Source organism: Onthophagus taurus, chromosome 2 (assembly GCF_036711975.1).
Source record: "Onthophagus taurus isolate NC chromosome 2, IU_Otau_3.0, whole genome shotgun sequence".
Lineage (NCBI taxonomy): Eukaryota > Metazoa > Arthropoda > Insecta > Coleoptera > Scarabaeidae > Onthophagus > Onthophagus taurus.
Window position 1 is genome coordinate 1,064,663 of NC_091967.1, and position 24,382 is coordinate 1,089,044.

Here is a 24,382-nt window from a genome sequence, read left to right on the forward strand (position 1 = left end):
ACTTGTCTAAATGATTAACAACTAGTTTTAGACAATCCATGTTGCTCAAAATGACTAAAGATTAGTTGATAGTCATTAAAAACTTGTCTAAATGTCTAACGACTAGTTTATAGCAAATCCAGATTGCTCACAACGACTGAAAACTGCACTAATATTGTCCAAAATTGGTCTATAAGGTATCAAAATTGTTCAAAATGTTTCGAAATAGGTTCATAGTCATCTCATGTTATTCAAAATAATTGATTCTAGGTTGAGCATAATTTTATACTTGTGTAAATGATTAACAACTAGTTTTAGACAATCCATGTTGCTCAAAATGACTAAAGATTAGTTGATAGTCATTAAAAACTTGTCTAAATGTATAACGACTAGTTTATAGCAAGTCCAGATTGCTCACAACGACTGAAAACTGCACTAATATTGTCCAAAATTGGTCTATACGGTATCAAAATTGTTCAAAATGTTTCGAAATAAGCTCATAGCCATCTCATGTTATTCAAAATAATTGATTATAGGTTGAGCATAATTTTATACTTGTCTAAATGATTAACAACTAGTTTTAGACAATCCATGTTGCTCAAAATGACTAAAAATTAGTTGATAGTCATTAAAAACTTGTCTAAATGTATAACGACTAGTTTATAGCAAGTCCAGATTGCTCACAACGACTGAAAACTGCACTAATATTGTCCAAAATTGGTCTATAAGGTATCAAAATTGTTCAAAATGTTTCGAAATAGGTTCATAGTCATCTCATGTTATTCAAAATAATTGATTATAGGTTGAGCGTAATTTTATACTTGTCTAAATGATTAACAACTAGTTTTAGACAATCCATGTTGCTCAAAATGACTAAAGATTAGTTGATAGTCATTAAAAACTTGTCTAAATGTATAACGACTAGTTTATAGCAAGTCCAGATTGCTCACAACGACTGAAAACTGCACTAATATTGTCCAAAATTGGTCTATAAGGTATCAAAATTGTTCAAAATGTTTCGAAATAGGTTCATAGCCATCTCATGTTATTCAAAATAATTGATTATAGGTTGAGCATAATTTTATACTTGTCTAAATGATTAACAACTAGTTTTAGACAATCCATGTTGCTCAAAATGACTAAAGACTAGTTGATAGTCATTAAAAACTTGTCTAAATGAATAGGGACTAGTTTATAGCAAGTCCAAGTTCAACTAGTTTTGCACTAGCACTATCACTAGAGCTAACACAGTTCTAGGTCTAATCTTAGTTCTAGAGACAGTGTTTAGTAGCGCTAGTTAAATGTTGTATATTTTTATTGAACTAACTTTAGCTAGTTCTAGGACTAGTGTTAACTAACACAAGACCTAGAACTAGAATAATTCGGGTTTAGCCGTCTTGAGAGACTAAAAGCGACTAAGTCTACTGCTGTAGCCTTCACTTCGTAGCACAAGTCGAACTGTTTCGATTTTGTATTAAAATAATATAGACTTCTAATATCCTTCGTTTAAAAAATTCATTGAATTACATTTCAAGAGATGAGATATTATCATTTTCTTGGGTGTATGTAAACTTTATTGTATCACTGTATTTTTATTCAGCTGTCAAATTATATTGACATGTTGCATTTTATGTGAGACAAAGTAAGTAAGTAAACTAAAGTTAAGTGTATAATCGATTCGTATTAAATAAAACAATACTATTTTTTGGACAAACCATTTATTGATCTTCACAATCCTCTAAATATTTCAATACAGGTTGATCACACTGAAACTTTTCATTTAAAATCTTCAAAATTCGCTCCTGTATAAATTCAACGTCTTCTTCCGGGGTATAATCATCGATACTTGATCTCGACATAGTTATTAGCGTAGGTGGGAAAGATAAAAGATTTAAAAATTTTTCAAAAGCCCCAATCATTGTTTCAAGGTCATCTTTGTCGGATACATGATGCGGTAATTCAGTGTCATCACAAGTACAACCAGCGTCGTGAACGATATCAAAATCAACTTTGTCGTTACCGAATGTTTCTTTTAATTCTTCGCTGAGTTTCTGTACTTTTAAATAAATATCGGAGGGATTATTAGTTTCGGGTAGTTCGTTGGTTTTTTGTAACGATTGGAAATAATTTTCTAACTCTTTTAGTTGGGTTTCTCTTCGTTTTGTGGCTTCTACAATTTTAGCGGGAGTTTTAATTTCAGGCCAAACAAATTTATATATTTCTTTTAATTTCTCATACATATCAACTTCTTTGTATAAGGCTTTAAATGGATTGCTAGTACTAAAAAAATCTAAATCAATATCTAAAATATAATTAGTTTTTAAAGTATTTTGTAATATTTTTGAGATATCATCAAAATCATCGATTTCTTTTCCCAACGTAATCACGTCTAAATTAACATTTTTAGCGTCTAATAAATCTTCTTCGGGGGCGTATAAACAGTCTGTTAAAAAATAATTTTCCATCGAATCGACTTTAAGTAATCCCGAATTTTTTTCGGCGCCAATTTTAAAACATTTTTTTCCCTCGCTCATTTGTAAAGCCCAAGGTGGTTTTATCCAAATCAAATCTTTAAAATGACCGCCATAAACGGCGGGCATAATCCAATTTTCAATACTTAATTCCTCGAATAAAAGCTCCTTATTAAAAACAACGTCAGCTTTCATTGTTCTTGATATTAACATATCGGGATGTGAATCAAAGTGTACCAACGTCGAATTTTCTAAAGGAAAATGTTTCGAACCGATTGCACGGTAAATAAACGGTAAAACATCGTTGTGATACTCGACGATGTATATTGGAATCTTTGGATATTTCTTCAATTTTTCCATCGTACCTGTTGAGGAAAATTTTTTTGTTCAAACACAAATTTGAAAACAACACAACAAAAACAAACACTTTTTTTTTGTTATTTATAAAGTATAACAACATTGAATTGGTATCATTGAGAAAGGTGACATATTCTAATTTAATCGTTCGATCTATCACGAAACACATTTACATTTTACTTGACGAAAATGGAAGTTAAAACAACGTGCAGATAAATTGCAACACGTGTGTTTATTTTTAAAAAATTAATATTAAATTTATCACGACTAAATTTTTTTTAATTCGAAACATTTCGTAGGGCTACCACAAAAATGAAAAAAAATGTTAAAATTAGAAATCGTTTAGTTGGGGAGGTTTATTTCTAATTTTACCTTACTCGACCCAATCTTATTTTAAGGCTTTCAGTTAAACAGAAACATCGTTAACGTAGAGGAATTCATGAGTTACAGGTGTAGAGTTGGTGAAAAAAAACATAAATATCGAGCTTAGATGATTCCCAGAAGAAAAACATTTGCAACATCAACCCTTAGAATGTTTAAATCCGCTACGATTAAAGTTTACAGAAATTCATTTAAATATCGCTGATTAACTCGATTTCCCATCAAGTTTTTTTGCGATAGATGGGATCAAACTGCAAAGACACCTACTAGTCTTTGCAAAGAAAACCCCTGACTGGAAGAGATCAACTCAGTTCCTGGGAAAATCAAAAAGTTAAGGCTCCTCACCCACTTCCTGACCGGATACTACTGGTTACGTAAGCATATGTTCTATATGAAGCTGGCGAACACCTCTTTGTAGAGGGTGTGAAATGGAAGACGAGACGGTAAGTCGTATTGTTTGTGACTGTCTCAACCTCGCATACTTAAGGGAATTAATCTTTAGCGTAACATGGCTCCAAATTTCGGACATATCTTCCTTATAATTAGGGATAGCGAAAAACTAAATGCACCACTTGAAAGCTTGAATCTTTCTCTATCTAAAACCGGGTTGATAACCGATAAGTTGATATTAAGATCAATAAAAAATTAAGAACACCGCGCTGTACTTAAAATAGCTCAAAATTACCAAACTTCAAGGACTTGTGCAATTGTTACGAAACCGAATTTTAAAAAACTGTTATCACAGTCAGAAAGGGCGCTCCTTCAGTTATCTTCATCCGGGTTTTCGTCGGTCAATATCTATCGGCGTCATGCTTAAATCACCCTTAATGTCCATCCCTACACTCAGAAACGCTTAAATACTCTTCCTCTAAACAACTTTCTTATATGAGCAGGAGAAAACTCTAGAACCTTATGTATCTTATCGAAAATTTCCTGCTCTTTCTAGTGGTGTATAACACGTGGCGATCACGCGCTTGCACACATACATTTTTGGCCAAACTGCTAAATTCACACATTTTAGCCATTCTTAAACCATGTTCGGGTCGATAACTTTCTTATATGAGCAGGAGAAAACTCTAGAACCATATCTATCTTATCGAAAATTTCCTGCTCTTTCTAGTGGTGTATAACACGTGGCGATCACGCGCTTGCACACGTACATTTTTGGCCAAACTGCTAAATTCGCACATTTTAGCCATTCTTAAACCATGTTCGGGTCGATAACTTTCTTATATGAGCAGGAGAAAACTCTAGAACCTTATCTATCTTATCGGAAATTTCCTGCTCTTTCTAGTGGTATATAACACGTGGCGATCACGCGCTTGCACACGTACATTTTTGGCCAAACTACTAAATTCACACATTTTAGACATTCTTAAATCTTGTTCGGGTCGATAACTTTCTTATATGAGCAGGAGAAAACTCTAGAACCTTATCTACCTTATCGGAAATTTCCTGCTCTTTTTAGTGGTGTATAACACGTGGCTATCACGCGCTTGCACACGTACATTTTTGGCCAAACTGCTAAATTCACACATTTTAGCCATTCTTAAACCTTGTTCGGGTCGATAACTTTCTTATATGAGCAGGAGAAAATTCTAGAACCATATCTACCTTATCGAAAATTTTCTGCTCTTTCTAGTGGTGTATAACACGTGGCGATCACGCGCTTGCACACGTACATTTTTGGCCAAACTGCTAAATTCACACATTTTAGCCATTCTTAAACCTTGTTCGGGTCGATAACTTTCTTATATGAGCAGGAGAAAACTCTAGAACCCTATCTATCTTATCGGAAATTTCCTGCTCTTTCTAGTGGTATATAACACGTGGCGATCACGCGCTTGCACACGTACATTTTTGGCCAAACTGCTAAATTCACACATTTTAGACATTCTTAAATCTTGTTCGGGTCGATAACTTTCTTATATGAGCAGGAGAAAACTCTAGAACCTTATCTACCTTATCGGAAATTTCCTGCTCTTTTTAGTGGTGTATAACACGTGGCTATCACGCGCTTGCACACGTACATTTTTGGCCAAACTGCTAAATTCACACATTTTAGCCATTCTTAAACCTTGTTCGGGTCGATAACTTTCTTATATGAGCAGGAGAAAATTCTAGAACCATATCTACCTTATCGAAAATTTTCTGCTCTTTCTAGTGGTGTATAACACGTGGCGATCACGCGCTTGCACACGTACATTTTTGGCCAAACTGCTAAATTCACACATTTTAGCCATTCTTAAACCTTGTTCGGGTCGATAACTTTCTTATATGAGCAGGAGAAAACTCTAGAACCCTATCTATCTTATCGGAAATTTCCTGCTCTTTCTAGTGGTATATAACACGTGGCGATCACGCGCTTGCACACGTACATTTTTGGCCAAACTGCTAAATTCACACATTTTAGACATTCTTAAATCTTGTTCGGGTCGATAACTTTCTTATATGAGCAGGAGAAAACTCTAGAACCTTATCTACCTTATCGGAAATTTCCTGCTCTTTTTAGTGGTGTATAACACGTGGCTATCACGCGCTTGCACACGTACATTTTTGGCCAAACTGCTAAATTCACACATTTTAGCCATTCTTAAACCTTGTTCGGGTCGATAACTTTCTTATATGAGCAGGAGAAAATTCTAGAACCATATCTACCTTATCGAAAATTTTCTGCTCTTTCTAGTGGTGTATAACACGTGGCGATCACGCGCTTGCACACGTACATTTTTGGCCAAACTGCTAAATTCACACATTTTAGCCATTCTTAAACCTTGTTCGGGTCGATAACTTTCTTATATGAGCAGGAGAAAACTCTAGAACCCTATCTATCTTATCGGAAATTTCCTGCTCTTTCTAGTGGTATATAACACGTGGCGATCACGCGCTTGCACACGTACATTTTTGGCCAAACTGCTAAATTCACACATTTTAGACATTCTTAAATCTTGTTCGGGTCGATAACTTTCTTATATGAGCAGGAGAAAACTCTAGAACCTTATCTACCTTATCGGAAATTTCCTGCTCTTTTTAGTGGTGTATAACACGTGGCTATCACGCGCTTGCACACGTACATTTTTGGCCAAACTGCTAAATTCACACATTTTAGCCATTCTTAAACCTTGTTCGGGTCGATAACTTTCTTATATGAGCAGGAGAAAATTCTAGAACCATATCTACCTTATCGAAAATTTTCTGCTCTTTCTAGTGGTGTATAACACGTGGCGATCACGCGCTTGCACACGTACATTTTTGGCCAAACTGCTAAATTCACACATTTTAGCCATTCTTAAACCTTGTTCGGGTCGATAGCTTTCTTATATGAGCAGGACAAAACTCTAGAACCTTATCTATCTTAGATAAGATAGATAGTTAGATAAGATAGATATGTTTCTATAGTTTTCTCCTTATCAAATAAGAAAGTTGTTTAGAGGAAGAGTATTTAAGCGTTTCTGAGTGTAGGGATGGACATTAAGGGTGATTTAAGCATGACGCCGATAGATATTGACCGACGAAAACCCGGATTAAGATATCTGAAGGAGCGCCCTTTCTGACTGTGATAACAGTTTTTTAAAATTCGGTTTCGTAACAATTGCACAAGTCCTTGAAGTTTGGTAATTTTGAGCTATTTTAAGTACAGCGCGGTGTTCTTCATTTTTTATTGATCTTAATATCAACTTATCGGCAGACGAAAACCCGGTTTTAGATAGAGAAAGATTCAAGCTTTCATGTGGTGCATTTAGTTTTTCGCTATCCCTAATTATAAGGAAGATATCAGCTAAGAAAGTAGATAGGAAACGGTAACGGATAAAATTATTATAAACAATTTTTGAAAAAATCGCTGAAACGGGTCTAAGGATTTAAATTTTTTGCAATTTTTTGAAATTCAAATTGAATTTTGACACTTGAAAATGTCAAATCAAAACAATTGGTTGCCATGGTTACGCACTGCTACTGCTATTTTCTATATCAAATGAATGAGAAATAATAAAAGTTTAAATTAATTTTTCTCGAAAATTTTCTTATGTAACCGATATTAATATTTATTGCACATAATTCAGAAGACAATTCTCTTTCAAAGTCCGATATAAAAAATGGGGTGTTCCATTTAAAAAAAACTTCGATGACGTCATAACTCGTTTAAAAATGGCGGAAAAATTTTAAAATATACACCAAAAAATTGCAAAAAATTTAAATCTTTAGACCCGTTTCAGCGATCTTTTCATAAATTGTTCGTAATGATTTTATCGAATTTATCCGTTACTTTTGAAACGCACTGTATATTAACGTTCATTAACCCTTTGTGTCCCAAGAAGTCAAACATTTTGAAACTTTGTGACAGAATCAGATAGAATTAAAACGCTATCAAAATACACTCAGTAAAGGCCATTGGAATAAAATCGCATAGTCTAAGTGTCAAAAAAGATGCTAATTCAAAAATTCCTGGAAACCGTGTTTATTGAAATTAAGAAATAAAACTTATTTTAAATTGAAGCTTGAAGCTTTCTGTTTAAATCGATGTATAACAATCGATGGGTTGAATTAAAAAAATATTGAGAAAAAGAGTATTGAGTTAAAACTAACATTTTCGTATAACCTAAAAGTGTCAAAAAAGATGCTAATTTAAAAATTCCTGGAAGCCGTAATTATTGAAATTAAAGAATGAGACTTATTCTAAATTAAAGCTCAAAGCTTTCTTTTTAAAATGATGTATAATAATTGTTGGGTTGGATTGGAAAAATATTGACAAAAAACATGTTGAAACAAAACTTACATTTTCGTATAACTTAAGAGTGCCAAAAAAGATGCTAATTTAAAAGTCCTGGAAGCCGTATTTATTGATATTAAGGAATTAAACTTATTTTAAATTAAAGCTCAAAGTTTTCTCTTTAAAATGATGTATAATAATTGTTGGGTTGGATTGGAAAAATGTAGAGAAAAAAAATTTTGAAACTAAACTTACATTTTCGAATAACCTAAAAATGTTAAAAAGATGTTAATTTAAAAATTCCTGTAAGCCCTATTTATTGAAATTAAGGAATGAAACTTATTTTAAATTAAAGCTCAAAGCTTTCTCTTTAAAATGATGTATAATAATTGTTGGGTTGGATTGGAAAAATATAGAGAAAAAAAAAGTTGAAATAAAACTTACATTTTCGTATAACCTAAGAGTGTCAAAAAAGATGCTATTTTAAAAATTCCTGGAAGCCGTATTTATTGAAGTTATGGAATGAAACTTATTTTAAATTAAAGCTCAAAGTTTTCTCTTTAAAATGATGTATAATAATTGTTGGGTTGAATTGGAAAAATATAGAGGAAAAAAAAGTTGAAATAAAACTTACATTTTCGTATAACCTAAGAGTATCAAAAAAGATGCTATTTTAAAAATTTCTGGAAGCTGTATTTATTGAAGTTAAGGAATGAAACTTATTTTAAATTAAAGCTCAAAGTTTTCTCTTTAAAATGATGTATAATAATTGTTGGGTTGAATTGGAAAAATATAGAGGAAAAAAAAGTTGAAATAAAACTTACATTTTCGTATAACCTAAGAGTGTCAAAAAAGATGCTATTTTAAAAATTCCTGGAAGCTATATTTAGTGAAGTTAAGGAATGAAACTTATTTTAAATTAAAGCTCAAAGCTTTCTCTTTAAAATGATGTATAATAATTGTTGGGTTGGATTGGAAAAATATAGAGAAAAAAAAAGTTGAAATAAAACATACATTTTCGTATAACCTAAGAGTATCAAAAAAGATGCTATTTTAAAAATTCCTGGAAGCTGTATTTATTGAAGTTAAGGAATGAAACTTATTTTAAATTAAAGCTCAAAGTTTTCTCTTTAAAATGATGTATAATAATTGTTGGGTTGGATTGGAAAAATATAGAGGAAAAAAAAGTTGAAATAAAACTTACATTTTCGTATAACCTAAGAGTATCAAAAAAGATGCTATTTTAAAAATTCCTGGAAGCTGTATTTATTGAAGTTAAGAATGAAACTTATTTTAAATTAAAGCTCAAAGTTTTCTCTTTAAAATGATGTATAATAATTGTTGGGTTGAATTGGAAAAATATTAAGAAAAAAAATGTTGAAACAACACTTACATTTAAAAAAGATGCTAATTTAAAAATTCTTAGAAACTATGTTTATTGAAATTAAGGAATGAGACTTATTTTAAATTTAAGCTCAATGTTTTCTTTTTAAAATGATCTGTAATAATCACACCTAATAACCATTTATCAAAGAAATACCTTCTTAAACAACAAAATTCAACAGTACCGCTTTTCGCTAAACTTCTAACCTCACATCTGGATGAATAAGTTTAAAGTGTACCTAAAAATCCTACAGTGCGGATTGCGACGCTTTTTATACAGATTATTTCTTGTATACACTTGTATAGTAGAAAGTACAGACAGCTCTAAATGTGCCGAATAGATAACTACAGTTTAAAATGAGTGTTTGGGTTTAACCTTTTCTTGCACCTGAATGAACTGTAAATTGTGGGGATGTAGAAAGGGGCCTAAGTGCTGTGAAGGAATTCATCTCCACATAAAACTACATACACTACAAGTTGAAGCCGAGTTTCATCGCCAGGTTCAAGTTAATATAACATTAATCACTGATTGTGGGTCTTGATCGCAAAGAACCTCGGATATATTAATTAAATTAAATATTAAAAAATTCTCAAATAATATTTATTCCTACAATTCAACACCCATTATAATCGTATTGTAGAAACATTTATAATTATACACCGGTAAACGCCTCATTTCTGGTTGTAATATTAAAGTTGACAACATAAAGTATAGCGGTCTAAATTTAATTGGACACACAACCTACAAGTGAGGACATCAATTACCATTAACTGTTAACTGGATCTAACTATGGAAAATTACATCAAATCGTCAAAAATAAAATTCTTTCAAAAAGTCAATTTTAAAGTGGACCTTTTTTCGAATTCATTATGGAACTAGGCATAAATCATCTTTGTGCGTCAAAGTTTTTTTAAATATCAATGAGTTTTAAATATAGAATACGGAAACGAAATGAGCCGTTGAAGTGTGTATAAAAACAACTTCAAGGGTCACTGTATCTTAGATGTTCGAATTTTAATATTATCACGCAGATCGAAATAAACGTTTCTGAACGAAAAAAAATTTTGTTTTTAACTTACATCCTGGTAAAGTCCCACATTTTAATGTACACTGATAAGGATGTAAAGTCCCCGGGACGATTTTCCCGTACATAGTACGATCCATGACGTCGATAATGGTCCAACCAATCCAAAAATCGTTACCGCGTGTTTGTAAATATTAATAAACGCACAAAACCAAGCGAGAGAGTCACGTTTTACTCGGTAATAGTAAATTCGCGCACATTGTCACGTTTTTCGAAAATTTAACCGACTTTAATTTTAACTAGTACGGCGTAATGATAGAGGGTAAACGTAGTGACGCCTACGGAATACGAACAAACACGTCGTCAACGAGTTGAGGCGAAAGCGAAGATCCGAGAAAACCCAAATTAGACGGGAGCCGACAATAGTAATAAAATAAAAGTAAAACGGCTGCGGTGAAATGCAGAGAGGAAGGCTTGGTTCAGCCGATTTACGTTGGGAATATGAAAACTGCAAACGTCACTTTCGTTCTATTATTATTTATAGAGTCCATTTAATAGTAGTTGTGTATAGGTACCAGGACCGCTCGACACACACCGTATTATTTATAAAAAAAACATAAATTTACTCAAATTATATGTTTAAACGTATCGTTTTGGACGATTACACACGAGTTACTGAACGGTTGTAGAAACATTTAATTGTAAATAAGCTATTTTGCCGTTTTGGCGACCGGCGTTGTGTCGAAAAAAAGAGTCCAAACGCGAGAGGAGGCAGTGTGTCAAGGCTGGTATGGTGCCCTATATGGTATTAGTTGAGTTCTCCGTGATAATGTTACATTTTTTTTTATTGTTGACGTTAACGTGATATACGATGAGGGTACATGAAGGTTAACGCTAATTATAACGCTAATTAAAACACTAATCGGTCACGTAATTCACAAAAACTGACAAAAAAAGAAAAAAATTGAATCATTTAAATAAAATTTGTTTTTGATAAGATATCATAAGGGAAATAAAGATAAGTTAAAAATATAAAATTATTTACGTTTCATTAAAATTTGTAATAAAACTATTTTGAATTATAATTTATGCACAAAAGGTGGGTCAAAATTGAGTAGCTTACTCAACAATTTTTATCTCTGAATCATTAATATTTATATTATTATTATTAAACGATAAATTGAACTAGAGGTGTTGTTATATGAAAGGTTTTTAAAAAAAGACCACTTTTTCTCCGTAATTGTTATAAATTAATCAATCTGAGACGTTTCGGGAACACCTCCCATCTTCAGTCTACAAATAGTCACTCGTAATATTATCTCTAATCTTGATATGATGATTTAAAAAAACAATATTTTAAAATTACTTTGCATACATGTATGTGCGTCACCTTGTACAACTGTTTTGATGAACAGTTGTACAAGGTAATATTACGACTGACTATTTGTAGACTGAAGATGGGAGGTGTTCCCGAAACGTCTCAGATTGATTAATTTATAACAATTACGGAGGAAAAGTGGTCTTTTTTTAAAAAACCTTTCATTATTATTATATATTATTTGATATAACTTTAATCAATGAGTCTTGGTCTCAAGCTTTGATTATATACAGCCTGATTCAGAGTAAGTGCCTTATTTTTTTTTAGCCACACTATGGGTACTACTTTCAAAATATTTGGCAGTAATATGTTTTAGAACATTCTCTACACGATGGTGTATCATATTTTCAATTGGACGAATTGTTTCAAAATGGCGACTGTCAATTTTTTTTTTTTAATGGAATGCCAAATTTTTTTTTTATTATCGAGATCCTAAAAACATTCTTTATACGATAGTATTTTGTATTTCTTAAAAATTCATTTCTTTCCCCATCAAAAAGCAACCTAACATTTTAATCTAGTAGCGCATGAATGTTTTACTCTCGATGTTATTTTTGTCCAAATAAATAAATAAGTAGATGTTTATTACAAAATAAAGCTTAATTGTTTCTTTTGTGTCTAGCGCTACTTGATATTTGGACAAAAATAACATCGAGTGTAAAACATTCATGCGCTACTAGATTAAAATGTATGTTTTTTGATGGGGAAAGAAATGAATTAAAAAAAAAAACAAAATACTATCGTATAAAGAATGTTTTTAGGATCTCAATAATAAAAAAAAATGTTGGCATTCCATTTAAAAAAAAAGTTGACAGTCGCCATTTTGAAATAATTCGTCCAATTGAAAATGTGGTATCACCATCGTGTAAAGAATGTCCTAAAACATATTACTGCCAAATATTTTGAAAGTAGTACCCATAGTGTGGCTAAAAAAAATAAGGCGCTTACTCTGAATCAGGCTGTATAATATGGATTGAGCCAACGAGAGAGATAGCTTGCGCAAGGTGATCGAACCGAGATAGACATAGAAGCGTACTAACATATAATGGGCGTGCGTTAATTTATAAGATAAAAAACTATCAATTAGAAGTAACATTTATAATACTTACAGGTGATGTGAAACTGTATTATCGCGAACTTTGCACACGAAACAATACATTTTTAAACATAACGCTGTGACTGGCTGTGACACAACAAAACGATAAACGTCAAATGGAAGAGGTTTGATACTTTTGTGCGCATGCGCCCGTCTGTTTAGTACCGTTTTATGTCTATCTTTGTTACACTTTCACATTATCGCTTTCCATCTGCGTCTATTCCCCTTGAGCCACATTTTTGTTAGTAGATATATTCAGTTAGCTCAATCCATATTATATATAATCAAAGGTCTCAAGCGACCAAGACTTAATTAGACAAAAAATTTACAAATTTATCATATGTACAGGGTGGGCAAATTTGGGTGTTATTATAGGCTATCTCAGAAACTATAAGAGATACGAAAAAAGTAGGTGACATGTCCCGGTCTCTTTTTTCGAGACTAACCCAATCCTGCAAACACCAAACCTCTATCTTCTTTTGTTTTTAAGTTATAGCCAAAAAGTCAAATTTTCGTGATTTCAAAAAATGCTCATATTTCGTTTATTTTTGAAATTAGAGAAATGGGGTTGATACGTTCTTAAGACACTTTTTTAAGTAGAATATACAGAAGTTGAAAAATTTTAAAAATATTTGATGATTTTTGAGATACAACACAAAGTTGTGCTTTTTTAAATACAAACTATAGTAGATTATGGTGTTACTGAAAAGAGCATATTTGTAGCTTTCCAATGATGTATTGCACGCATGGTGTATTTGGGGAAAATAAGCGTTATTTTTTAATTCTTAAATATTAAAGATTAATATTCAAAATTTTAATTATATACAGGGTGTCTCACGTAACTGGTTCGTTAGAACTTTTTAAGGTTCCACTATTCGTAGTGGTTTGAAATTTTGGTAGCATGGGTTGTTCATTCTAAACTTTCGATCTAAAATATTTTCAAGATGGCCACCCCTTCCGGTCTACCGGAAGTAGACCACAACTTCGTTATTTTAAATGGAATGCTATAATTTTTATTACACCTTTCAATTATACGTAAAAAAATATGTTGACTTTGATAAAAGTTGTTGGTACCTAGCGTTTTTTGTTTTCGAGTTATTTTGATTTTAAGTGTTTTTTGACAAATTTCACCATGCTCTTTAAAAGCTCATATCTCAGCTAACGATTATTCAAAAAAACTCTGCATTGGCACGAATACTCTACAGATGCTGCCAAATAGATTGTCATTTGTTGTATCAGAGAATCTTTTACAGGCTGGTCAAAAATTGAATTATCGTTTCTCAATATTCAATTGCGAGAAAGTCGAAAATTTTAAATGGAACACCCCATATTTCTTTACCCTATCAGAAAGGGAATTTAATTCTCTACAAATTATCTATAAACATTTCTATACCTATTTATTGTAGTTTCCCTGATATTGGAAAATTAATCAAAATCAGACATAGAATCCGTTTGTGTTTTTGTTAGCAGGCTAAGACATTTTGACAGTTCATCGTTTAATTTATTTAAATTATTATTGGTATTATTTCTACAATTAACTATGGTTGAATAACCTTTAGCATGCTCGCTTTTATTTACCAAAACTAACCAACAGCAAAAAGAATAAATGAAACAATGAAAAACAACAATTTAATAACAGAAATTAGTTATTTACTTAAAATTATAAAAAAATTAAAACTGTTCGATATGCTGACCATTCACCATTAAACATTTTTCAAAACTTCTTTCGACTTCTACGGTTGTGGCCCGTAGAAGTTGGTCGCCATCAATAGTACGTAGTGCACGCATCACTCTATCACGCAACTCTTGTCGTGTGTTGATCGGTGAATTGTACACTTGATTTTTTAAGTGACCCCACAAATAAAAATCCAATGGTGTTAAATCTGGAGATCGTGAAGGCCATTGCCATGAATATAAAACAAATTTAAAATATCGGCGTTGGAATAATTTGCCATGATATACAATGACTTTCAGTCGTGATCAAAAGTAAGTAACAACAACAATAACACAAATATGGACCAAAAACTGTCAAAATTCCATTGCCTTCTAATAAAAAAATCAAACGTTTTCCCGCATTCCGTGCATGCTTTGATTAATGTCTCAATATCAGGGAAACTACAATAAATAGGTATAGGAATGTTTATAGATAATTTGTAGAGAATTAAATTCCCTTTCTGATAGGGTAAAAAAAAACGGGGTGTTCCATTTAAAATTTTCGACTTTTTAGCCATTGAATATGGAGAAACGGTAATTCAATTTTTGACCACCCTGTATAAGATACTCTGATACAAGAAATGACAATCTATTTGGCAACATCTGAAGAGTAATCGTGAAAATTTAGAGGTTTTTTTTTAATGAACGTTAACTGAGATATAGGCTTTTAAAGAGCATGGTGAAATTTGCCAAAAAAAGCTTAAAATCAGAATAACTCGAAAACAAAAAATGGTAGCTACCAACAACTTTTATCAAAGTCAACATATTTTTTTATGTATAATTGAAAGGTGTAATAAAAACTATAGTATTCCATTTAAAATAACGAAGTTGTGGTCTACTTCCGGTAGACCGGAAGTGGTGGCCATCTTGAAAATATTTTAGATTGAAAGTTTAGAATGAACAACACATGCTACCAAAATTTCAAACCTCTATGAATAGTGGAACCTAAAAAAGTTCTAACGAACCAGTTACGTGAGACACCTGTATATAATTAAAATTTTGAATATTAATCTTTAATATTTAAGAATTAAAAAATAACGTTTATTTTCCCCAAATACACCATCATTGGAAAGCTACAAATATGCTCTTTTCAGTAACACCATAATCTACTATAGTTTGTATTTAAAAAAACACAACTTTGTGTTGTATCTCAAAAATCATCAAATATTTTTAAAATTTTTCAACGGCAGTATATTCTACTTAAAAAAGTGTCTTAAGAACGTATCAACCCCATTTCTCTAATTACAAAAATAAACGAAATATGAGCAATTTTTGAAATCACGAAAATTTTACTTTTTGGCTATAACTTAAAAACAAAAGAAGATAGAGGTTTGGTGTTTGCAGGATTGGGTTAGTATCGAAAAAAGAGACCGGGACATGGCACCTACTTTTTTCGTATCTCTTATAGTTTCTGAGATAGCCTATAATAACACCCAAATTTGCCACTGGTGTGAAGTTATCCATAAATCCCAGCAATAAACTTAAAACATTAATAATTCCGTAACCAATACGATTTGGGTAACCAAATTTCACACACAGGTCACTCTTACCCTCAAGAACAGCTAACCACCCCCATTTGGTAAAAAAAAAATTTTTCAACCCTCACCCCCGAAAAAGGGATGTTTTCGCCCTGATGGGCACCTTCGAATTAAACGAAATTCTACCACATAATAGAACACACTTCTAAGTATTTTTATCAATTTTCAAAACACCGTAAGCCCTAACGGTTTTCGAGAAAAAAAATCAGTATTATAAACCGCGGATGGGACTTTAGGGGTGAATTTGACCCCGTTGGGCACCTTCAAAATTGATGAAATTTTAGGATGATTTAGAGGATGCCTTTAGCGATTGAAATCAACCATCCAAACACCGTAATGTATTACGGTTTCCGAGAAAAAAAATGTGTTATTAGACACTATAGGTACAGATCGCGGCGCGGACTTTGGGGGTGAATTTGACCCCGTTGGGCACCTCCAAAATTGACGAAATTTTAGGATGATTTAGAGGATGCCTTTAGCGATTGAAATCAACCATCCAAACACCGTAATGTATTACGGTTTCCGAGAAAAAAAAAAGTGTTATTAGACACTATAGGTATACAGCGCGGCGCGGACTTTGGGGGTGAATTTGACCCCGTTGGGCACCTCCAAAATTGACGAAATTTTAGGATGATTTAGAGGATGCCTTTAGCGATTGAAATCAACCATCCAAACACCGTAATGTATTACGGTTTCCGAGAAAAAAAATGTGTTATTAGACACTATAGGTATACAGCGCGGCGCGGACTTTGGGGGTGAATTTGACCCCGTTGGGCACCTCCAAAATTGACGAAATTTTAGGATGATTTAGAGGATGCCTTTAGCGATTGAAATCAACCATCCAAACACCGTAATGTATTACGGTTTCCGAGAAAAAAAATGTGTTATTAGACACTATAGGTACAGATCGCGGCGCGGACTTTGGGGGTGAATTTGACCCCGTTGGGCACCTCCAAAATTGACGAAATTTTAGGATGATTTAGAGGATGCCTTTAGCGATTGAAATCAACCATCCAAACACCGTAATGTATTACGGTTTCCGAGAAAAAAAAAAGTGTTATTAGACACTATAGGTATACAGCGCGGCGCGGACTTTGGGGGTGAATTTGACCCCGTTGGGCACCTCCAAAATTGACGAAATTTTAGGATGATTTAGAGGATGCCTTTAGCGATTGAAATCAACCATCCAAACACCGTAATGTATTACGGTTTCCGAGAAAAAAAATGTGTTATTAGACACTATAGGTATACAGCGCGGCGCGGACTTTGGGGGTGAATTTGACCCCGTTGGGCACCTCCAAAATTGACGAAATTTTAGGATGATTTAGAGGATGCCTTTAGCGATTGAAATCAACCATCCAAACACCGTAATGTATTACGGTTTCCGAGAAAAAAAATGTGTTATTAGACACTATAGGTATACAGCGCGGCGCGGACTTTGGGGGTGAATTTGACCCCGTTGGGCACCTCCAAAATTGACGAAATTTTAGGATGATTTAGAGGATGCCTTTAGCGATTGAAATCAACCATCCAAACACCGTAATGTATTACGGTTTCCGAGAAAAAAAATGTGTTATTAGACACTATAGGTACAGATCGCGGCGCGGACTTTGGGGGTGAATTTGACCCCGTTGGGCACCTCCAAAATTGACGAAATTTTAGGATGATTTAGAGGATGCCTTTAGCGATTGAAATCAACCATCCAAACACCGTAATGTATTACGGTTTCCGAGAAAAAAAATGTGTTATTAGACACTATAGGTATACAGCGCGGCGCGGACTTTGGGGGTGAATTTGACCCCGTTGGGCACCTCCAAAATTGACGAAATTTTAGGATGATTTAGAGGATGCCTTTAGCGATTGAAATCAACCATCCAAACATCGTAATGTATTACGGTTTCCGAGAAAAAAAATGTGTTATTAGACACTATAGGTACAGATCGCGGCGCGGACTTTGGGGGTGAATTTGACCCCGTTGGGCACCTCCAAAATGGACGAAATTTTAGGATGATTTAGAGGATGCCTTTAGCGATTGAAATCAACCATCCAAACACCGTAATGTATTACGGTTTCCGAGAAAAAAAATGTGTTATTAGACACTATAGGTATACAGCGCGGCGCGGACTTTGGGGGTGAATTTGACCCCGTTGGGCACCTCCAAAATTGACGAAATTTTAGGATGATTTAGAGGATGCCTTTAGCGATTGAAATCAACCATCCAAACACCGTAATGTATTACGGTTTCCGAGAAAAAAAATGTGTTATTAGACACTATAGGTACAGATCGCGGCGCGGACTTTGGGGGTGAATTTGACCCCGTTGGGCACCTCCAAAATTGACGAAATTTTAGGATGATTTAGAGGATGCCTTTAGCGATTGAAATCAACCATCCAAACACCGTAATGTATTACGGTTTCCGAGAAAAAAAATGTGTTATTAGACACTATAGGTATACAGCGCGGCGCGGACTTTGGGGGTGAATTTGACCCCGTTGGGCACCTCCAAAATTGACGAAATTTTAGGATGATTTAGAGGATGCCTTTAGCGATTGAAATCAACCATCCAAACATCGTAATGTATTACGGTTTCCGAGAAAAAAAATGTGTTATTAGACACTATAGGTACAGATCGCGGCGCGGACTTTGGGGGTGAATTTGACCCCGTTGGGCACCTCCAAAATGGACGAAATTTTAGGATGATTTAGAGGATGCCTTTAGCGATTGAAATCAACCATCCAAACACCGTAATGTATTACGGTTTCCGAGAAAAAAAATGTGTTATTAGACACTATAGGTATACAGCGCGGCGCGGACTTTGGGGGTGAATTTGACCCCGTTGGGCACCTCCAAAATTGACGAAATTTTAGGATGATTTAGAGGATGCCTTTAGCGATTGAAATCAACCATCCAAACACCGTAATGTATTACGGTTTCCGAGAAAAAAAATGTGTTATTAGACACTATAGGTATACAGCGCGGCGCGGACTTTGGGGGTGAATTTGACCCCGTTGGGCACCTCCAAAATTGACGAAATTTTAGGATGATTTAGAGGATGCCTTTAGCGATTGAAATCAACCATCCAAACATCGTAATGTATTACGGTTTCCGAGAAAAAAAATGTGTTATTAGACACTATAGGTACAGATCGCGGCGCGGACTTTGGGGGTGAATTTGACCCCGTTGGGCACCTCCAAAATGGACGAAATTTTAGGATGATTTAGAGGATGCCTTTAGCGATTGAAATCAACCATCCAAACATCGTAATGTATTACGGTTTCCGAGAAAAAAAATGTGTTATTAGACACTATAGGTACAGATCGCGGCGCGGACTTTGGGGGTGAATTTGACCCCGTTGGGCACCTCCAAAATTGACGAAATTTTAGGATGATTTAGAGGATGCCTTTAGCGATTGAAATCAACCATCCAAACACCGTAATGTATTACGGTTTCCGAGAAAAAAAATGTGTTATTAGACACTATAGGTATACAGCGCGGCGCGGACTTTGGGGGTGAATTTGACCCCGTTGGGCACCTCCAAAATTGACGAAATTTTAGGATGATTTAGAGGATGCCTTTAGCGATTGAAATCAACCATCCAAACACCGTAATGTATTACGGTTTCCGAGAAAAAAATGTGTTATTAGACACTATAGGTATACAGCGCGGCGCGGACTTTGGGGGTGAATTTGACCCCGTTGGGCACCTCCAAAATTGACGAAATTTTAGGATGATTTAGAGGATGCCTTTAGCGATTGATATCAACCATCCAAACACCGTAATGTATTACGGTTTCCGAGAAAAAAAATGTGTTATTAGACACTATAGGTACACAGCGCGGCGCGGACTTTGGGGGTGAATTTGACCCCGTTGGGCATCTCCAAAATTGATGAAATTTTAGGATGATTTGGAGGGCGGACTTTTGATAGAAAAAAAACTTTTGATAGAGAAAGAAATTTATTATATTAATGGTCTGTTTTACTTATAATTAAATTGTGTAATGGATTGAGAATATGATTATAATTACTTGCTACCGCGTTCCAGACCGTTTCCAACCCTTGTTCATTTAAGTAAATGCCATCCCTGTGTAGAAATTTGTATTAAATACATAAGAAAAGAAACATTTTTACGTTTTGTTACCCTTCCATCATGGTTCTGTTAACAATTGCTTCAATGTCGGTACAATTGATTTGCTTTTCAGCACAAAACCGTCGAATGTAATGATTGATTTCCTATAAAGGCATGGAGAGTATTTATTTATAGCATGACAGAGAAGTTATAATATCTTACGTTCACAGACTCGAAGTTTTTGCAGGGAGGAATTGTGCAAATTTGTATTCCTTTAGGATTTAAGGAAAGAAGGAAGCGGAAGAGGTGAGAATATTGGGACTTCAGTTGGGATGGTGATGTTTTATGGAGTATATCTTTAGTTCTTATCATTATAACGATATGACGTTCAACAATATCTCCACAAAACCAAGGGTAACATGTTTTTGGAATACACTTTGCGCGCCGCAAAAGTTTTAGTATTGTTTGACCGCCTACTGCTAAGTTGAGGAAATATTTTCCGTTGCTTGACTGTTTTGGTTGTCGTCCTAAAATATATACCATTAGTAGGAATTAATTTCACATCTGTTAGAACAAATACTTTGTAGTTAGTTCTAGTACGTAGCATTCGGCAAAAATTACTATCGCCCAAAAACAGTAATTTCGTCGACATCTTCACTGGTCACTGGTTTTAACAAGAGATAACTAGAATATTATAAGTTTACTCCTCACCTTTCGGGCAAAATCTAAAAAATGTGTATGACGCTCTAAAACAACACCGAATAAGTCGGCAACTATTTTCCCGGAATGCACTTATAATGCAAAAAATATGGACATATTTTTTCCTTAATACCTGCGCCTTTTGTAACTGCACGTGGCGGAGTTCTTACCCTTTGCCAGTAACGACTAAAAGCCCATAAAACTACAAAATGCCTTTCTTAACAAAATTTATTTTTTCCATGAAATATTAAGAGTTTCGCAGTTTTCATAATCTATTAAAATCGCTAAAGGCACCTACTATCTGCTCTACATACGTGTACAATTTAATAACGAAATTGTTTCTCTGAAGCCGTGGTCGGTGTTTGGATGGTCGATTTAAATCGCTAAAGGCATCCTCTAAATCATCCTAAAATTTCGTCAATTTTGGAGGTGCCCAACGGGGTCTAATTCACCCCCAAAGCCCGCGCCGCGCTGTATACCTATAGTGTCTAATAACACATTTTTTTTCTCGGAAACCGTAATACATTACGGTGTTTGGATGGTTGATTTCAATCGCTAAAGGCATCCTCTAAATCATCCTAAAATTTCGTCAATTTTGGAGGTGCCCAACGGGGTCAAATTCACCCCCAAAGTCCGCGCCGCGCTGTCTACCTATAGTGTCTAATAACACATTTTTTTTCTCGGAAACCGTAATACATTACGGTGTTTGGATGGTTGATTTCAATCGCTAAAGGCATCCTCTAAATCATCCTAAAATTTCGTCAATTTTGGAGGTGCCCAACGGGGTCAAATTCACCCCCAAAGTCCGCGCCGCGCTGTATACCTATAGTGTCTAATAACACATTTTTTTTCTCGGAAACCGTAATACATTACGGTGTTTGGATGGTTGATTTCAATCGCTAAAGGCATCCTCTAAATCATCCTAAAATTTCGTCAATTTTGGAGGTGCCCAACGGGGTCAAATTCACCCCCAAAGTCCGCGCCGCGCTGTGTACCTATAGTGTCTAATAACACATTTTTTTTCTCGGAAACCGTAATACATTACGGTGTTTGGATGGTTGATTTCAATCGCTAAAGGCATCCTCTAAATCATCCTAAAATTTCGTCAATTTTGGAGGTGCCCAACGGGGTCAAATTCACCCCCAAAGTCCGCGCCGCGCTGTGTACCTATAGTGTCTAATAACACATTTTTTTTCTCGGAAACCGTAATACATTACGGTGTTTGGATGGTTGATTTCAATCGCTAAAGGCATCCTCTAAATCATCCTAAAATTTCATCAATTTTGAAGGTGCCCAACGGGGTCAAATTCACCCCTAAAGTCCCATCCCCGGTTTATAATACTGATTTTTTTTCTCGAAAACCGTTAGGGCTTACGGTGTTTTGAAAATTGATAAAAATACTTAGAAGTGTGTTCTATTATGTGGTAGAATTTCGTTTAATTCGAAGGTGCCCATCAGGGCGAAAACATCCCTTTTTCGGGGGTGAGGGTTGAAAAAATTTTTTTTTACCAAATGGGTGTGGTTAGCTGTTCTTGAGGGTAAGAGTGACCTGTGTGTGAAATTTGGTTACCCAAATCGTATTGGTTACGGAATTATTAATGTTTTAAGTTTATTGCTGGGATTTATGGATAACTTCACACCAGTAAATTTGCCCACCCTGTACGTATACAGAATGAGAATGACGATTTAATCCAACATCTCTTATACAAATGTCGGTGGTTTTCGAAGTACAGGGAAAGACACACGTGAGGGAAAGACATTTTCAACACGAGCTTAAAGTAAATATTTGGTGTGGTGTAATATCCAATTTTATCGTGGACGTGTGTACTTAAGTTTTCTTGAAAATCATCTGCACGAGCTTTTACCTGACTTACCAGACGCTCTAAAAGAAGGTTTATGCAGGACGGTGCTCCACCACATTATAGTCTTCCTGTGCTCTAATTATTTATTGTTGGATTGGTCGTGGAAGTAAATATGCACGATCATCGAAAAGTCCAGATTTAAATCCACTGGATTTTTCAATATGGTCATATAATAACTTGGAAATCAGCAGACTTAGACAATTTAAGCAAGACTATCTTTTTTGTGTAAAATTGAAAGCTCAAATTTATGGTTCTAATTCACCATACCTCAACTGACAAAATACTCATGACTTGATTTATCAAACGAGCAGTGTGTATTTAGCGCCCTCTACGAGCAACAACAAAACACGTTTCAAATTCTTATTTCTCATCGTCGAAAACATAAACTACCAAATTATATGTTAATAGTATAAAAAGCTTCGAAATTATCAAGAAATTTCAAAAACCACCAACATCTGTATAAGAGATGTTGAATTAAATCGTCATATTTTGGTGTCTAGTGTCTCCGGTATTTGGATTTCCTATTCTTTCTGACCCACCCTGTATAACCGATTTCAGCTTGATATAATTTTAATCACTGAGCCTCGGCCTCAAACAACCAAGACTTAATTGAGCAAAAGATCTACAATTTTATCATATAGTAGTATAGCCGAGTCATACAATATGATGACCAGTTTCAGATTTAATTTTTTATTGATTCTACTCATTCATAAAAAGATGAAATAGGACAGTTGCAAACTTTGTTCAATTACTTATCCTTTACAATATTTTTCAAATTAATCTATTTTATTTTATCAACGATTTTATTCATAAACATGTTTGTGATTATTTCAAACAATTTCACAATTTTGTCTAATTATTTCTCGAGATAATAAAAAAAATCAATATTTAAAGAATTTTAAAGAACAATTTATTACATTATTGCAGCCTTTCAACATCTGCACACCATTCATCATGCTGTTAATTTCAAATTAAACTTTGTTTACGTCCTCTGCACATACGACTATAATTTCTTCCTCTTACATCAGAACCAGATCCAGATGCGTTTGAATTATATTCTAAATTTACGTTATTTACGTCTATCATTATCAACAACTTGAGAAGCTCAAAACATACACTAATTTATACCAGATAAATCACATTTATTACCAGAACATATCATTGTCTTGAACAGCGATACGACACCGGTCAAGGCCGAACTCTTTCAATATAAATATAACTGACATCATCACTAAAGAATCCATTTTATTGTAACTTTTTTATTATTTTTTTTTTGATGACTCGCCCAAGAATTCGAGAAAAAACAAAAAGAATCCCAAAAAACACTATTATCGCTTGTATGATTTATTTGATTTTTTTAATTAACGTTAATGTTATAATTATTATTGTTTGGCCATTAAGAAGATTATCAATAATTAGATATAATACTAGATTTAAAATGAAATATTGTGTTGTATGATTAAAATTGAAATAATTGAGGTTATGTCAACAGTCAGGTGTTTTTTTTTCAGTCAAAACAAACGTACATTAAAGATTAATAAAAACTTACCTAGATCTTCCATGGTTGTTAAATCCCTCAGAAATGATTATCACTTAATGTAATTAACTTATACAGTAGATATTCGTATATATCATCACATAGCCGACGAAAAATTTGAGATTTTACGTTATCGGCAACGCCAACTACTTGGCAACAACGTAGGCAACCGGTTTTACTTTTAATATTCG

At 34.1% G+C, this 24,382-nt stretch overlaps 2 protein-coding genes and 1 long non-coding RNA gene across 5 annotated transcripts in view; all 3 read right to left on the reverse strand.

Moving 5' to 3' along the window:
- Window positions 1-24,296, reverse strand: part of LOC111424062 (paxillin) — a 63,432-nt gene extending 39,136 nt beyond the window's left edge. The window contains exon 1 of the mRNA XM_071201580.1: window positions 24,204-24,296. Within this exon, the coding sequence (XP_071057681.1) occupies window positions 24,204-24,216 (13 nt within the window). The 5' untranslated portion in view covers window positions 24,217-24,296. The remainder of the gene's footprint in view (window positions 1-24,203) is intronic.
- Window positions 1,667-24,293, reverse strand: LOC111423524 (misexpression suppressor of ras 6). 2 transcript variants are annotated; one of them, XM_023056763.2, is made up of 2 exons: window positions 24,204-24,293; window positions 1,667-2,815 (listed from the first exon to the last, which is right to left on the reverse strand). In XM_023056763.2, exons 1-2 carry the CDS (start codon window positions 24,214-24,216, stop codon window positions 1,698-1,700), a joined length of 1,131 nt encoding a protein of 376 aa, XP_022912531.2. In that variant the 5' UTR covers window positions 24,217-24,293; the 3' UTR covers window positions 1,667-1,697. The 2 variants fall into 2 exon arrangements, with proteins under 2 accessions (XP_022912531.2, XP_022912530.2); XM_023056762.2 differs by lacking the exon at window positions 24,204-24,293 and adding an exon at window positions 10,360-10,696 and having other exon boundaries at window positions 1,668-2,815.
- LOC139432778 (uncharacterized) lies at window positions 19,964-20,777 on the reverse strand. Of its 2 annotated transcripts, XR_011642447.1 has the most exons (3): window positions 20,674-20,777; window positions 20,166-20,620; window positions 19,964-20,108 (listed from the first exon to the last, which is right to left on the reverse strand). It is a non-coding gene; the product is annotated as an uncharacterized lncRNA (long non-coding RNA). The 2 variants fall into 2 exon arrangements; XR_011642446.1 differs by having other exon boundaries at window positions 20,166-20,777.
- Window positions 24,297-24,382: the final 86 nt, after the last annotated feature.